We start from the raw sequence: 14586 nt of genomic DNA, 5'->3' as shown, positions 1-14586 counted from the left end.
AACTTGCCCTGTGGTTGCTGCCATAATATGTCCTTTCTCAAAGACCAAAGCAGCTCTAGAAAGGGCCCTGCTTCCTTCTCCTGCTTCTCAGTGACAGTGAATCAAGGCTGCTAATACTGTTGTGCCTAGCAATGGCCACTGGGCACATCTGTTTCTTAACCCCCCTCCCCATGGTGTGTTTTTCTTTTCTTTTTTAAAAAAAGATTTCAGATGTTTCTGCAAACCAGGGGCTTTTTCAGGTTTGTAGAAAGACTCTTGTATGTCCATGGTCCCAATTGCCAGATTTATTTATCCACAGATGGGGCCATGTTGAGAAATAGATATGTTGATGAGCTGGTGTGTAATAAGTGAAGTATTTTACTTCAGTTGTTCGGTCAGGAGGAAAGAAACAAAAATTGAGATTGTGCTTATTAGTTATTAGTTCCCCCCATAAGTCCTGTTAATACTTTTAGGCTGCAGTCCTAAGAACACTTTCCTAGGAATAAACTCCATTAAATAAAATATAATTGTCTTGTGATTAGACTCGTTTGTGGTTGCTCCCTAATTCTAATAAATGTGCCTTTTATGCTAGTTTTATAACTTGAACCCTTTCTGAATTTTGGAACTGGTATAGCTTTCCTTATTTCCCTTCTTTTCAAAGGTTTTGGAAGTGTCAACATTTGCTGTGTATGGATTTCCTCATCCAGGCTGGTATGTGTTCTTCATAAGCTATCCAGCAATTACTGATATTTGGGATGGTCCTCCTGTTACCATCCAGTTGCCTCCTCCCACAGATTGGGTGTCATCTTGCAAATGCCTTTTCTATGGAGAGAGGGAGAGAGGATTTTTCCATCTGTTCAATAGCAAGTATGTTTAAAATGAGGTAGGGAGGCAGTGGTGCATAATAGTGAGATTCTGTATTTCACAGTGGGGGAATCCCTTTGTAGAAGGTAACAGGTCTAGAAACAAGGGGCTCTGCATTGCAACTAACATATTACCTTTCTCATAACTTTTAGTAAGGGAAAGTTCTTGAAAAACCTTCTCTTTCTGATTGGCTTTTTTAAAGACAAGGCATCAGAGCACTGCAGATATGTACTTTGGGAGTGATGGGTGACCAGTTGTGTTTTGGCTGAATCTTGAAGTAGGCTAATCAGTGTGACCGGAAGATGAATGAAAGTCTCAGCACAGAAGATGTTGCTGTTATACAAAGCAATGTGGTCTCAAGTTCCCTTTTTCAAATATAATATATGTGATATTGGCATGGATATCTTTCTGAACTGAGGTTATGGCCTTAGATAGTTAAAATTTGTAACATTAGTCATGTGCTTTTTCCTAGGAAACCCGAAATGCAGGGCTTGTGGTCTCTGTGGGACATGGTGCGTCTGGCAAACATGCTGATTGTGTTCAGATTTCTGCGAATTATTGCCAACATGGAGGTACATAGGATTTGTTGGGTAGTGTTTCTAAAGTTGATAATATTTCTATTCTTCATGTGTTTCAGAAAAAGTTCCTCATGTTTCTTTCTTTTTTTTCCAGTTCATGTCTGTAGTTGCTAGTACACTGATAGATCTGGTGAAAAATTTAAGAGCCTTTGCTGGGATCTTAGTGGTAAGTGAAAACCAAGATTGATACGTCTCCTTTTACATTCCATTTTACATAAAATAGGATATTTACAAATGGAATATTTGCAAATGGAACACATGCATACAAACGTGAGTAATCTTAGTGGAATTGATACAGTTGATCAGTTTTAGTTAATTGGATAAATCTCTGATAGTGCCTTCCCATCAGTTCGCAGTACTGGGTTGGATCCCAAGGAAGGATTTCTGCAGAAAGAAGGGGGTTTCTGTCTGTGGAATGTGACTTCCTTGCCTCTCCCCCCTCTACAGCCCAAATGCTTCCCTAAATGGTGCTTCTGGGGGGGCAGAGGACCCCCCAGGAACAGTATGAGAAGGGAGCTGGAGGACTGCCAAGGGCGGGGGGGAGATCAATAAAAGTATCTTCCCTTCCCTCTGCATAAATCCTCCCTGAGATCCAGCTCATTAGCATAAGCCTTAAGAGCAATAGTAGCTAACTATTTGTATGAAACAAATTTGTATTAAATGAGACACCTTTAAGCAGAAATTTTTCTGCTTTAGAAACCTGCTATAGACAACACTTCATTTCAGTCAGATCTTCAGTGCCAGTCAATGGCTTTATCATTCTGAAGCTCCTTCAGTGATCTGCAGGTAAAAGCTGAACCTCACCATTTAGTCCTTCTGTTTTAAGAAGTATAGATGATGATGATGATGGAAGAAGAAGGTAGGTTTTTATACCCCACTGTTCTCTAACTTAAGGAGTCTCAAAGCAGCTTACAATCACCTTTCCTTTCTTGTCCCCACAGCAGACACATAGTGGGGTAGACGGGGTTGGGAGAGTTTTGAGAGAACTGTGATTGACTCAGAGTCACCCAGCAGGCTCTATGTGGAGGAATGGGGAAATATTTATTTTAATTTATTTTATTAAACTTACAAATAGCTCACCCTGCAAGGCAGGAAACCCACTTTCCAGATTAGAGCCTGTTGCTGTTAACCGCTACAGTACACTGGCAATAATAGTAATTATACCTGCAGTAAAATTGCTCAGACTGACTATAGAGGTCATGATAGAGTTGCAGCTAGGTTGCACTGGAATCTTTGCAAGAAGTATGGCTTACCATCAGCCAAAAATTCATGGGGGCGCAAACCAGACAATCATGGAGAGTGATGAAACAAAAGATTCTTTGGACTTCTGGTTACAAACAGGTGAAACACGGGGGACATAACAACCTCAATATCACAAATGTAGAAAAAAATGAAAAATAGGCATTGGAATCCCAGGAGACAGCTGATAGAAAAGAAAGAACAGGAGAAGATGACCAAATACCACAGTCTACTAATAAAGTTAGAGTGTCTGTGGTAGAAGAAGGTTACCATTTTCCCAGTGTTCATTGGAGCCTTTGGAGCAGTGCATAGAAGTCAAAAGAAACACCTGGACATTCTGGGCAGTGAGCAAATAACACCAGCGCAGCTCCAAAAGACAGTGTTGCTTGGCACAGCAAGAATCCTGCAAAGGTACATCTGCAATTCCCAAGAACTTGGGCAAATATCAAATTGCAGAACACCATCTACCAGTCAAATATATGACTGTGACAATTCTAATAACAATAACAACAACAATAATAATAAGTGTCATCAAATTGCAAGTGACTTATGGCAATGCTTCATGGGGTTTTCAAGACAAGAGACAAACAGAGGTAGTTTGCCATTGCCTGCCTCTGTGTAGCAACCCTGGTCTTCCTTGGTGGTCTCTCATCCAAGTACTAACCATGGCCAACCCTGACTTAGCGTATAAGCTCTGATGAGTTTAGGCTAGCCTGGGCTGTTCAGTTTGCTAAAAACAAATAATGCATAAACAATTTCGAGTTCTCATAAAGAGTGACACTCCACCTCTTGGCGGTTGTAGGAATTGCAAGGTGAAGATAATCCAGTTTGGTAACCGTTCTCTCCAAATCGCACTGCGGTAGCTGTACTAGATTGCTTCAGCCAAAATACCAGTCTTCTGGCACCTTAAAGGTGAAAACATTTATTTTGGCATGAGTTTTTCTGAGTAAGAATATAGAAGCTATGAAAAAGTGAACTCTGCCTCATAAATGTTCATACCCCAACAAATTCATTTGACTTTAAGGTGCTACAAAACTCATTTTGATCTCCATAGTATTTTATTTTATTTTGTTTTATTTATTTATTTAATTATTTTAGGTTTATATCCCGCCTTGCCTGCCATGCGAGCTCTATGTGGAGGAGTGGGTTCAGAGGACTTGTATAACACACGAACCAATAATCTTGCCATGGTTAAGAAAAAGTTCATCTTGTTTAGATCAAGTCCAGTTACTATAGAAGAACTCTTGATTTTCATTTGGACATGCTATAGTTTGAAAATGAGGTTGAAATTGAGTTTCATTAGATTTGTTTTGGCTCACAGTTATGTAGGCACCTGTTAAAAATGGGTAGTTCTTAGGTCCAAACTACATATTACACCTACCTTGTGATCACCCTGGCGGGCTTGCTGCCATACGCCAGCTCTGAGTTCTTCATGGGAACTCAATTCAGAAGTACTGCAGGGACCCAATTTGGATCAGGACCATGGCACAAGGGGTGGAGTGGCCCCTGCCTTCACACTGTGCCATTTTCCTTGATCCTAAATAAAGTTTGCCCTGCTGGGAGTCTCTTATTTTGACTGTGAGGTTACCTACCCATCACCACTTTGCATTCCACAATCCCCAGTGTACTACATTGGTTACCTGATCATTTTTTAATTTTTTCATTTGGAATGTGACTGCACAATGACAACACATGTGGCTTTCCATTGCTCTCTAAATGACAGCAAGTTTTCCCTTCTCTGCTTTGGGAGTTATGCAACTTTCGGCCTCATATTTCTTTGCTGGCAGAACAGAGTTGAACTGTTCCTTTCTGCCCTTCATAGATATCCTTACCTTGTTGAAATTTGCCCATTTTGACTCTTGAATTAAATCAGTGTAATGCTGGACATTGGAACTCTGGCAACTGTAATGTGATATTTGGCTATTTGGAAGAATGATAAGTGTGTGCTGCATGTGCACAAACTCTTTTTATGCACATGTGTCCTTGTATGTTTATTAATGAATGAGTGATTTAAGAACTTTGGGCAACAGTCCTCAAAGCATTTAATCAAGAGCCACTTTGGATATTCTGGGAGAGCATTTGATAGTGTCCTGGAACTGTGTCACCTTGAAATGTGCATGGGGAGAGTACTGCATGAAGATCCTGCCATAAAATAGTTGAATGATCTTGAAGTTATATGTGAACCTGAAGGATAATTACTATCTTAAGGCTTTGCTACCTTCACTGCTTCTTCAGACATATTAAAATATGAAAGTTAACAAATATTAGTATGTTCTGCGAAACCATGGACTTGAAAACATGACAATATGTTTTCACCACTTACCTTACAGTGTGCTAAATTTGCAGTAGAATGCAACTGATTCTGATGTATTGTTCCCAGGTGATTTTCTACATATTTGCATTACTTGGCACAGCGCTCTTTAGGGGGGCTGTTGTTCCTGTGGGCAACGTTAGGTAAGATGGTTGTTTAAATATCTATACCCTGCAGTCAGTCTTACTTGATCTTGGAATAAGGGTAGAAGCCATAATGTTTCTGTGTTCTGTATAGCTCCTAGCACAGTGATACTATGGGGATATTAAACAGCTGCTTTGGGCCTTCTGGTTTTTGACACCCACCCACTACTAGAACAGAACAGAGAACCTTTATTTGGCATACCATAGATAAATCAAACAGGGGAGAGTTTAAGGGTAGGTACAAAGAACAACATCAATCAAAATTCCCAATATCTCAAAAACACAAAACAGTCCTAACATGGTTTACAAGATTTACAGAGTATTACTCTTGACTCTTGACTTCCATACATAGGTCAAAAATTCTGCGACAGATAGTGTTGTTGCTGGACTCTTGTCTGCTAGGAAAAAAGATAAAGCCCTATCCAGAAAGTCTCTCTGCATAGGGAAGAGAGGACGAATCAAGATATTGCGCATAGCGGAATATTTAGGACAGCGAAAAAGAATGTGGGTAACAGAATCGGGTTCCCCAAGATTACAGTTGCAGAGTCTATCCTTATACGGGACACTACTAGCTATATCTATGCGCCTGTCTCACTGAAGTGTTAAATTGTATGATTGAGTAGGGCCTATTGGTTCACTGAGGTATAGTCCCCGGTCCTGAAGTAAGATATTCAGTGCAGGAAGTATCTCCAGGAGTTGCCTGCCCAACCATTCCTTGAAAAGTTTTTGGGGAAGATATCTGGCAGCCTCTAAAGCCACCTTGATCCATTGTCAACTCGATTTTGTGGTTGCTGATGCTGAGGCCTACCTAAAAGCAATGCTGTCTAATCCTCAATTTGTGGGCATTAGTTCTAGTAACTGTGGTCAAGAAAAATAACTTTGCATACACTAGGAGGTGTTGTCTTTCTTTACAATTTCTTCAAGCCTGAGCCTTGGCATAGAAATTGTAGTTAAGGACACCTTCACACATGCTGAATAATGTACTTTCAGTCTACTTTACAATTGGATTTTACTGTGTGAAGTGGCAAAATCCACTTGCAAGCATTTGCTAAAGTGCATTGAAAGTGCATTATTCAGAATAGAGTACTGTGCTACCAGGCTTTCAGACTCCTTGAGAATTCTTTATTTAAGAAATGTCAGATAGTTATTATGCTCAGAGGGAGTAGATAAAAGCTGCCTTATATTCAGCCAGGTCTGTCAGGGTCAGTATGGTATATTGGGACTGGCATCAGATTTCCAGGGTTTCTGGCAAAGGTCTTTCATATCAGTCACTACCTGATCCTTTTTGATGGAGATGCCAGGGATTGACACTGGGACTTTCTGCATGTAAAGCAGATGCTCTGTCTCTTAAGAAGAAGAAGAAGAAGAAGAGAAGAGATTGGATTTATACTCCACCCTTCACTACACAAAGGAGCCTCAGAGCGGCTTACAAACTCCTTTTTCTTCCCCTCCCCACAACAGACACCCTGTGAGGTAGGTGGGGTAGCTGAGATAGCTCCGACAGAAACTGTTCTTTTTCAAGAACAGCTGTGCCAGAACTATGGCTTGCCCAAGGTCATCCAGCAGGCGCAAGTGGAGGAGTGGGGAATCAAACCCGGTTCTCCCAGATTAGAGTCCGCACACTTAACCACTACACCAAACTGGCTTAACCATGTCCTGCCTCAGAACTTCATCGTATCTATGTCCTCAACTCTGGCCCTTGCCTGGTGGAACTCTCTTCCTGAGAACATCCGAGCCCTGCAGGATTTGTTACCTGTTGTACCGCCAGGCTTTCAGCTGAGGACAGCAACAACATAATTCTGTGATCTGGCACCCTTATACCCCTCTTACCTCATATGTTGCCCCCTCCCATATTCTACAAGTCTTTTCTGGGAGGTCTGCGATTTTCCATACCAGGAGTTCTAACTGATAGCCATCTGGAATTGATAAAATTTTTATTAAGGACTGTTGTTTTTTTGTTGGTTTTAATTTTTTAAAGTTATATATTTATTGTATATCCCTGTTGTAAGCCACCCTGAGCCCTTCCCTCAGGGGAGGGCGGCCTAGAAATCTAATAAATAAATAAATGCAGTATTGAAGGCAATGTTTAAATAACTTTCTTTTTGCAGCGCTGTGAACATGACATCTGGTAACACCACCTTTCAGTGTGGTACTTTCGAACAACTGGAGTATTGGCCAAACAACTTCGATGACTTTGCTGTGAGTGTGCTCATTTTGGTCCCTGTAGTTGTATCTATTATGAGTTTGCTTGCCCCCAATCGCTACATTTTTATGTTTTCTAAAAATCACGATTTAGAATAATGATAACTATTAATTTTTTTGTCTCAGGCAGCAGTGGTGACCCTGTGGGATGTGATGATTGTGAATAATTGGCACGTTTTCTTGGATGCATTTTCCAGATTTACGTCTCCGTAAGTAATGGACTGAAACTGCATTTGACAGACATTCCCATCTCCATAGAACCTGGAATTCTCAATTTTTCTGAGAGTAGGTCTCTCAGATCAAGACGATACCTGCAGTTTGGGTTAGGAGGTTGGGTGAGCCGGTTTTGCCAAAATGTGGAAAATGGTTCATAAGTTGTGTATCAGACCTGAACATATCCATTTACACTAGCAGTGTAAATGTCAGAAAAGGGAAGTCAAGGGAGATCTGCTCTTCAGCTTTCATGTGTAGAGAATTCTGGGATCAATATGTGCTGTGTTATAGAATTTGAAAAGAAGTGTTCTGTGGGTTTCCTCCTTTGAAGTTAATGCTATCCACTTGCATGTAGGCCATTTGTATGCCTCTCATAGGATCAAGGTACACTAACTTTGAATGGGCAGTTCATGAGTTTGGATTAATAGGCACATCTTGATTTTCTTTTGTTTTTTCCTAAATTGTTTCTCTTTCCAGATGGTCAAAATTGTACTTCATTGCCTGGTGGCTGATTTCCTCCGTCATGTGGGTCAATCTGTTCATTGCATTACTCCTGGAGGTAAAGTTCAGGTCACCCTTAGATGCAGTGGATTTCATGCACATAATAGAATTCATATGTTATGATCATGTAACCCTCGGAATGAATAAATGGGATAGGCAGGACTTTGTCCTATACTTTGTTGTTAGGCTTCTCTGACGGTTAATTTTCACTTTAAAAAGAGCTACTAGAACTTAGAGTTGCAGAGAAAGGATAAAAGGATTAGCATGAAATAAGCAAATAAAGTCTGGGACCAGGGGTATCTACCAGTGAATCTTCTATGTTGTTTTTCTAGCAACAGTTTCTCATATTGTGTCTGTGCTCTTTCCAAAGGTTCGCTGAGTTTTTGGAATAAAAAAATGTCTAGAACAAGACCTCATGTAGATACCTGACTAAATACACTGGGAGCTGGATTTTGTTTTCTGGCTATAGTTCAAAGAGCCATTGGAAGACCATATTTTTGAACTGATTTTTTTAGAGAGGGCAGTGGTCTGTGTGGGGAAGGCAGTATCACAAAGTCCGCTAGGTGCATGGAAAGCTACACCTGTTGCTTTATGAATAATGTGAGCAGAGCTGCAAGAGGCTGGGCTGGGCTAGCACAGTGGTTGTCAAACAGCAGGAGTCTCTTTGGCTGCAGATGAGGTTAGAGCATAAGAACATAAGAGAAGCCATGTTGTGTTCCATTACTCAGGCACAGACTGAAACCAGGTTTCTCCTACACATCACAAGCACCAGTGAAATTTCTCTGAGTGGTTGGACTACAGCAAGGAAGAATTGACCTTTCCGTTACCATAAAGCTTGCACTTTCCCCATGCCAGTGCAGTTATTGGCTGCTGGGTCTGCAGTATCACCTAGCAAGTGGTGCTTCAGATGAGCCCCAGAAGTCACTGCCTTGCCCGGTCCACCTTATGTTGTGGGACTTGCTCAGTTCAAATGGTCTTTTGGATGGTTCTCTTGCACAATAAAACTGCTTGCATGAGGGCAATCTATGAAACTCCCCGCAGTAGCATCAGTGAAATCTAGATAAGTGAATTTCCCAGCATGCCCAGTTTATAAAAGTTGCTGCTGGGATTTCCCATGAGTAGCTTTCTCTAATAGAGATGTTGCTCGCACTTTAGTCCACCTACCCGGTATTTATGCAAGTAAGTCAGCAGAAGACTTCCTGATAACTTTTATTCTATTCTTTCTCAATTATAGAACTTTATTCACAAGTGGGATCGTCGCAACAATCATCCATCTCTCTCAAAATTTGAATACCAAATGACAGTGGAACTCCTGTTTAGGTGAGCTAGCTATCTAGGGCAAACGACATTTTTGGGGGTGGTGGGAGGATGTGTGGTTAATTTCATTACCAAGGAAATTCCTCAAAGGCTGGGTGAATGGTTCTGGCCTCAAGATGCAGAGTAAATAGAGGCCGGGTGTTTTACACAATTTAAAATTGGCTGTACTTTGAGTTCAGTAAATGCTACTCCTAGTTGTATAGTGATGAGGCCATCTTTTCTGGTATGTTGCCAGATTTATTTATTTATTATTTATCATATGGCAGAGTTACACACAGGAAGCATATAATAATATAAAATGCAGAACCAAGTTGGTACAATGGGTATGCAGATTGATTGGGCAATCCCCCGAAATACTAATATCTAAATTTTCAATCCACTCAGTTGCAGCTGGGGAGTGTTCAAAGAGCTCCGTCAAATCTCCCTGGAAAGCATGACACACACATTCCTGTGACAGATGGAAAATAGTTTGACGGGCTGCACCACAATCACATTCGGGTCCTGGTATTCTGTCCCATTTAAACAACAGGTCTGCATAGCTGTCAAAGCCTGTTTGTATTCTATTAGCCATCTTCCATACTTTATGTAGCAAGTCAGATCAGATCCTGCCAGATTAGATTCTATGTCAAGCTCCGCTGCAGAAGTAGTTTTGCTACCTTTTTTTCCTGGCAGGGTCCCTAAGCAAGTCGGTCAAAGATTCAAGGAGTACATCTTAAACTGGAAGATCAGAACCGCCTAAATTAAACTGGAAGATCAGAACTTCCCAAATGAAACAGTATTACAGATGTTGTACATACAGTTTCATAATTTAGTAACTCCTCTTATCCCTCTGATTTTAAACAGAAGATAAAGCGACCTTTTGAAATGTAGCACGCTTTTTATACTCTTTGCAAGGAAGTGTGGGATAGTAATAGAAGATTTTCTTAGCATGAAGTACATACGTATTTGAACAAACTAATTAAGTGTGCACCAGTGCAGTGGTGTACTGGGTCTTTCTGTCCTCATTAGAGCTACTCAGATGGCTAACATATTAAAAACAAACATAATAAAAATACATGTTAGAAATCAGTATAACTGGAAAAATCATTAGAACAATTTGAATCATTTGAACAAGTTAAAATACACATAAAGGTAAAGGTTCCCTTGCTCGAAAGCCAGTCGAGTCTGACTCTAGGGTTGTGGTGCTCATCTCCGTTTCAAAGACGAAGAGCCAGCGCTGTCCGAAGACGTTTCCGTGGTCATGTGGCCGGCATGACTAAACACCAAGGCGCACGGAACGCTGGTACCTTCCCACCGAAGTGGTACCTATTTATCTACTTGCAATTTCTTGCTTTCGAACTGCTAGGTTGGTAGGAGCTGGAACTAGAGACAGGAGCTCACCCCATCTTGCGGCACCCGGGTCTTGAACTGCTGAACTACTGACCTTCCACAGCCTGCAGTCAGCGTCTTAACCACTTGAGCCACATACAATACAATATAATATTCATACATAAAAATGCTAAACATAGGGCAGGAAGGAGTGATTACTAATGTGCGATAGAACTGAGTGTTGTCTACATATTAGTGACAACCTAGGCCAAATCTCTAGATACTTTCACCCAGCAGTTTCATATAGGTGCTGAAAAGCATATGAGACAGGATGGAGGTTTGCAGAATTCCTCAGGCCAGAAGCTAAAGAGCTGAACACCAGTCCTCCAGCACCACTTTTTGAAACCTACCCTCCAGAACCATTGCAGGTCAGTGCCTCCTGGTCCTAGCCTGGAAAGATGGTCCAGAAGGATAACACTCCCTCTGTCCATATGTTGTCGAAGGCTTTCACTCCCTCTGTCCATCTCTCAACACAGATAATCCATTGTGGCAACCACATCCATTTTAGTCCCATAACCCATCTGCAATGACTCCAAATTTATTTCCAGGCACAATTCAAGGTGTTGGTGCTGACCTTTAAAGCCTTATATAGTTTGGGACCAACATACCTTAAGGACCACCTACTCTGTTATGAACCTAATCAACCACTATGTTCATCTTCAGATGCCCTGCTTTGGGTGCCCCTGCTTTCTGAGATTAGGTGGTTGGCAACCTCCACAGTAGTGGCACCAAAACTCTGGAACTTTATTCCCCTCTGTTGCCACCTTAGTCTGTCCCCTTCTGTTGCCATCTTCTGCCAGCAGATGAAGACTTTTTTTTGGTATCATTTGGCATCCCCTCAGTGATCCCTCCTTTCCGTCCATCGTTTTTAATTGTAGTTATTGTTTTGTATGTGTTTTAGCTCTGGTTTTAATTGTTTTAATAATGAGGGGTTTTTGACGGTTTTAGTAGTTGTATTTATTTATTTATTTGATTTACAGCTGCATGCACTCTCCCCACAGGGGACTTGGGGTGGCTTACAGCATTTAAAATGCAAGAGATACAAATACAATACAAATATATAAATGCAATAAATAGAGGAATGAAAACAATTAAAAACAACAACTTGACCGCAAATTATTGGGGGGGGGATTAAAACATTTGGCCAGCTCCCCAGTTCATCATGTTAACCAAAGGCTGCACGAAACAGAGCAGTCTTACATTCTCTACAGAATGTTGGAAGATCCTACAGGGCATAAACTTCCCCAGGGAGCTGATTCCAAAGAGAAGGGGCAACACTGAAAATGCCCTTGTGAAAGCAGAAAGATAGAATACAAATTTTGCAAAATAAAAACAAATAAAATAAACCATGCCTGAAACCAGTCTGGAAAGGATCAAAGCAATCTGCCTCATCCAGGAAAGCTCAAAGTTGTCCAGTTACCCACATGTTCAAACAGCTTGCTCAAGAATGGAATATTTGAGACTGGGTGATAGTTTATTGAAATCTCCTGTGTTCAAGGTAGGCTTCTTTAGTAGTGGATGCACTGCAGCCTGTTTCAAGGCCGGGGTGACCACCCCTTCTGTCAAGGAGGTATTAACTATTCCTCAGACCCAGCCATACTGGAGTGACAGCAGTTCTGCAGAATCTATGACTTCTAATGCATCCTCCTTTGCCTTGTAGGGATGTTTTGGAAGAACCTACAGAGGAAGAGCTGATTGAAACTCTTTATCAGCATCCACATATGGATCTACGCAGGTGATCCCTTGGTGCAAGCAGCAATTGATTTTTGCACACCTCTGTGCAGGTGTTACAGCTGAAAGAAAGAGACTGCAACTCTTTTTTGAAAGAAGTGTTTCATCTTTGACTTTAGTTTTGAATGCTTCCTGCAATATAAGATCTTTAGGGACCAACATATTTTTGTTTTTTAAAAAAATATTTTAATTTGAATATGATTTTATTTCAGCTTTTTAATGGGACCATGGCACCGTCACTTTAAAAGTCTGGAAGACAAATTGACAGAGCAATTAACTACTTGTAAGGAAGGGAAATGTATGACAATTACATTGCACTTTACAATGGAAACTATGGAAGTTACATAACCACTACACTGACTTATTGCTTATATCTATTTTTTAAACCCTGTAAATAACTTAGCTGATTTTTTCAGTGTTCATTGTCTGCTGTGTCAAGAACAGTTCCTTAAAATCCACAAAACATTTTGACAAATACAGGTGATTTTTTTCCCAATAGCAAGAAGAGTTTTTATGCTTAATTTTGGAATTGAAATAAGAGGCCATCATCCTGACAATACTTGAAAATAGTTAACCTATGGTTAGCATGAAGGATAATCACAATCATTACAGCTTTGAACTCAAGGACTACTCTTGGGACTGCTCTGAGTTAAGTGATTGGAAGGCTGCGGCACTGTGGTCATTGGAGATGCTTAACCTTCATTAGTTTCAGTGAATGTTACACAATCCCTGCCGGTGCCTTATTGAAATGATTAGCAGCTATACAGTTGTAGAACTTAGTGGATTGTGGTTGTGTATTGCATAGTCAGGTGCCTTGATGTAACAAGGCAGCCATGTTCATGAAAAGCAGGCTCACTTACACAGTTGCCATTACAGGTTTGTGAACCATGCATGCAAACTGGATGCTCACCTGAGAACATGTCTGCATTGCAGTACATGCCTGGATTTGAGGTATCCAGTGTTAATGCACTTCTGCCAGTGCATTGTTTTAATGAGGATGCTCCTCTTTTTGAAGGACAATACCTATCCATGTGTGCTATTTTGGACCACTAATCATGTGCGGTACCTTGTGGATTATGACTCTAGATTGAGGCCATTATGGTTTTTATAAGGGTTTTTTATATAAATAAGGAGCATTGGGGAGGGGACCCTTTCTGATTGGATAAATTATTTTATGCTCCAGAGTAAGCACTGTGTCCATGTGCACTGTTTGCAGTTGTATTCTTCTGCTGGAGTGGTGCCTGCTAGCTTTATCAATCTGCTGTGCCTTTGGAATCTGGTTAGGGTTAGAAAACTACTTCCAGGATCTTGAGGCTGTTCAAATTTCCCTCTAAAACCACATAGAGAGAAACTTTGGGTTATCATCCATGCAAAGTAAAACTAGACAGGCTATCAGTGTTTGGAACACTGACTAGGTATCAAATCTCATTCGACAAAGGTAAAAGCAGCTTCCATTTAGAGCAGTTTTTAAAGAAAAACTTTGGCCCATGTGGAGCTGCTCCTTCATCCAGTGCTTAGGAAGTTGCCCACAATTTGTGATAAAAATCTAATTTACATATTGGTTTGTTCAATTTCTTTTTTGAGCATTATGTTGTTTTTAGCACAACAAGCATTCTGTGTATTCACCCCAACAGTTGGGTTTCTTGTCTCTCCCCCTTTCTTCTTTGCAGTGGTGCCATTTGGCCAGTATTATTTGCCCAGTCTACCAATGCAATATAAATTTCATTCCTTTGTCCCCTGGGACCTTTTTTTAATAGAGAAACCACTAAATATAGTCTATATTTTATGAATTGTTGTATATTGAATTGAATGTGTTCAATAAGCTACTGTAAGCTGTATCAGTACCAGTCCTGTATTAAGAATGCAGATACTTGAATGTAATTACTGTGAATACAGTAAAATATTTTTGGAGACAACAAGAGACATGTCATTTCTTTTGTTTCTACATGTTAAAAATGTAGGGAAGCGCCCCATGTGGAGTCTAAAGTTGTTCCATGGCTTTCTTGGCTCTTTTAAAACTACTATGGATGGATTTTATACATAACATTGTGGCAAGAGGCTTATGTACGCACTGAACAGCTCGCATAAAAGATGATTTCAGCAACATATTGGAGACCCAGCCTTGCAGTAGCTGTTATAT

The 14586-nt window shown here is 40.6% G+C and overlaps 1 protein-coding gene across 1 annotated transcript in view; it reads left to right on the top strand.

Annotated features, from left to right (window-relative positions):
* The window catches only part of TPCN2 (two pore segment channel 2), a 37842-nt gene extending 23490 nt beyond the window's left edge, over nucleotides 1–14352 (top strand). Inside the window, exons 17-25 of the mRNA XM_015424412.1 lie at nucleotides 641–690; nucleotides 1316–1415; nucleotides 1516–1587; nucleotides 5041–5114; nucleotides 7223–7313; nucleotides 7443–7525; nucleotides 8007–8088; nucleotides 9265–9350; nucleotides 12376–14352. Of these exons, the coding sequence (XP_015279898.1) occupies nucleotides 641–690; nucleotides 1316–1415; nucleotides 1516–1587; nucleotides 5041–5114; nucleotides 7223–7313; nucleotides 7443–7525; nucleotides 8007–8088; nucleotides 9265–9350; nucleotides 12376–12454 (717 nt within the window). The 3' untranslated portion in view covers nucleotides 12455–14352. The remainder of the gene's footprint in view (nucleotides 1–640; nucleotides 691–1315; nucleotides 1416–1515; nucleotides 1588–5040; nucleotides 5115–7222; nucleotides 7314–7442; nucleotides 7526–8006; nucleotides 8089–9264; nucleotides 9351–12375) is intronic.
* Nucleotides 14353–14586: the final 234 nt, after the last annotated feature.

The sequence above is a fragment of the Gekko japonicus genome, unplaced genomic scaffold (genome assembly GCF_001447785.1).
Source record: "Gekko japonicus isolate JY-2015 unplaced genomic scaffold, Gekko_japonicus_V1.1 scaffold26, whole genome shotgun sequence".
In the NCBI taxonomy this organism is placed as follows: Eukaryota; Metazoa; Chordata; class Lepidosauria; order Squamata; family Gekkonidae; genus Gekko; species Gekko japonicus.
The sequence above is the reverse complement of the archived record's forward strand: the minus strand, read 5'-3'. Positions and strand labels throughout refer to the sequence as shown.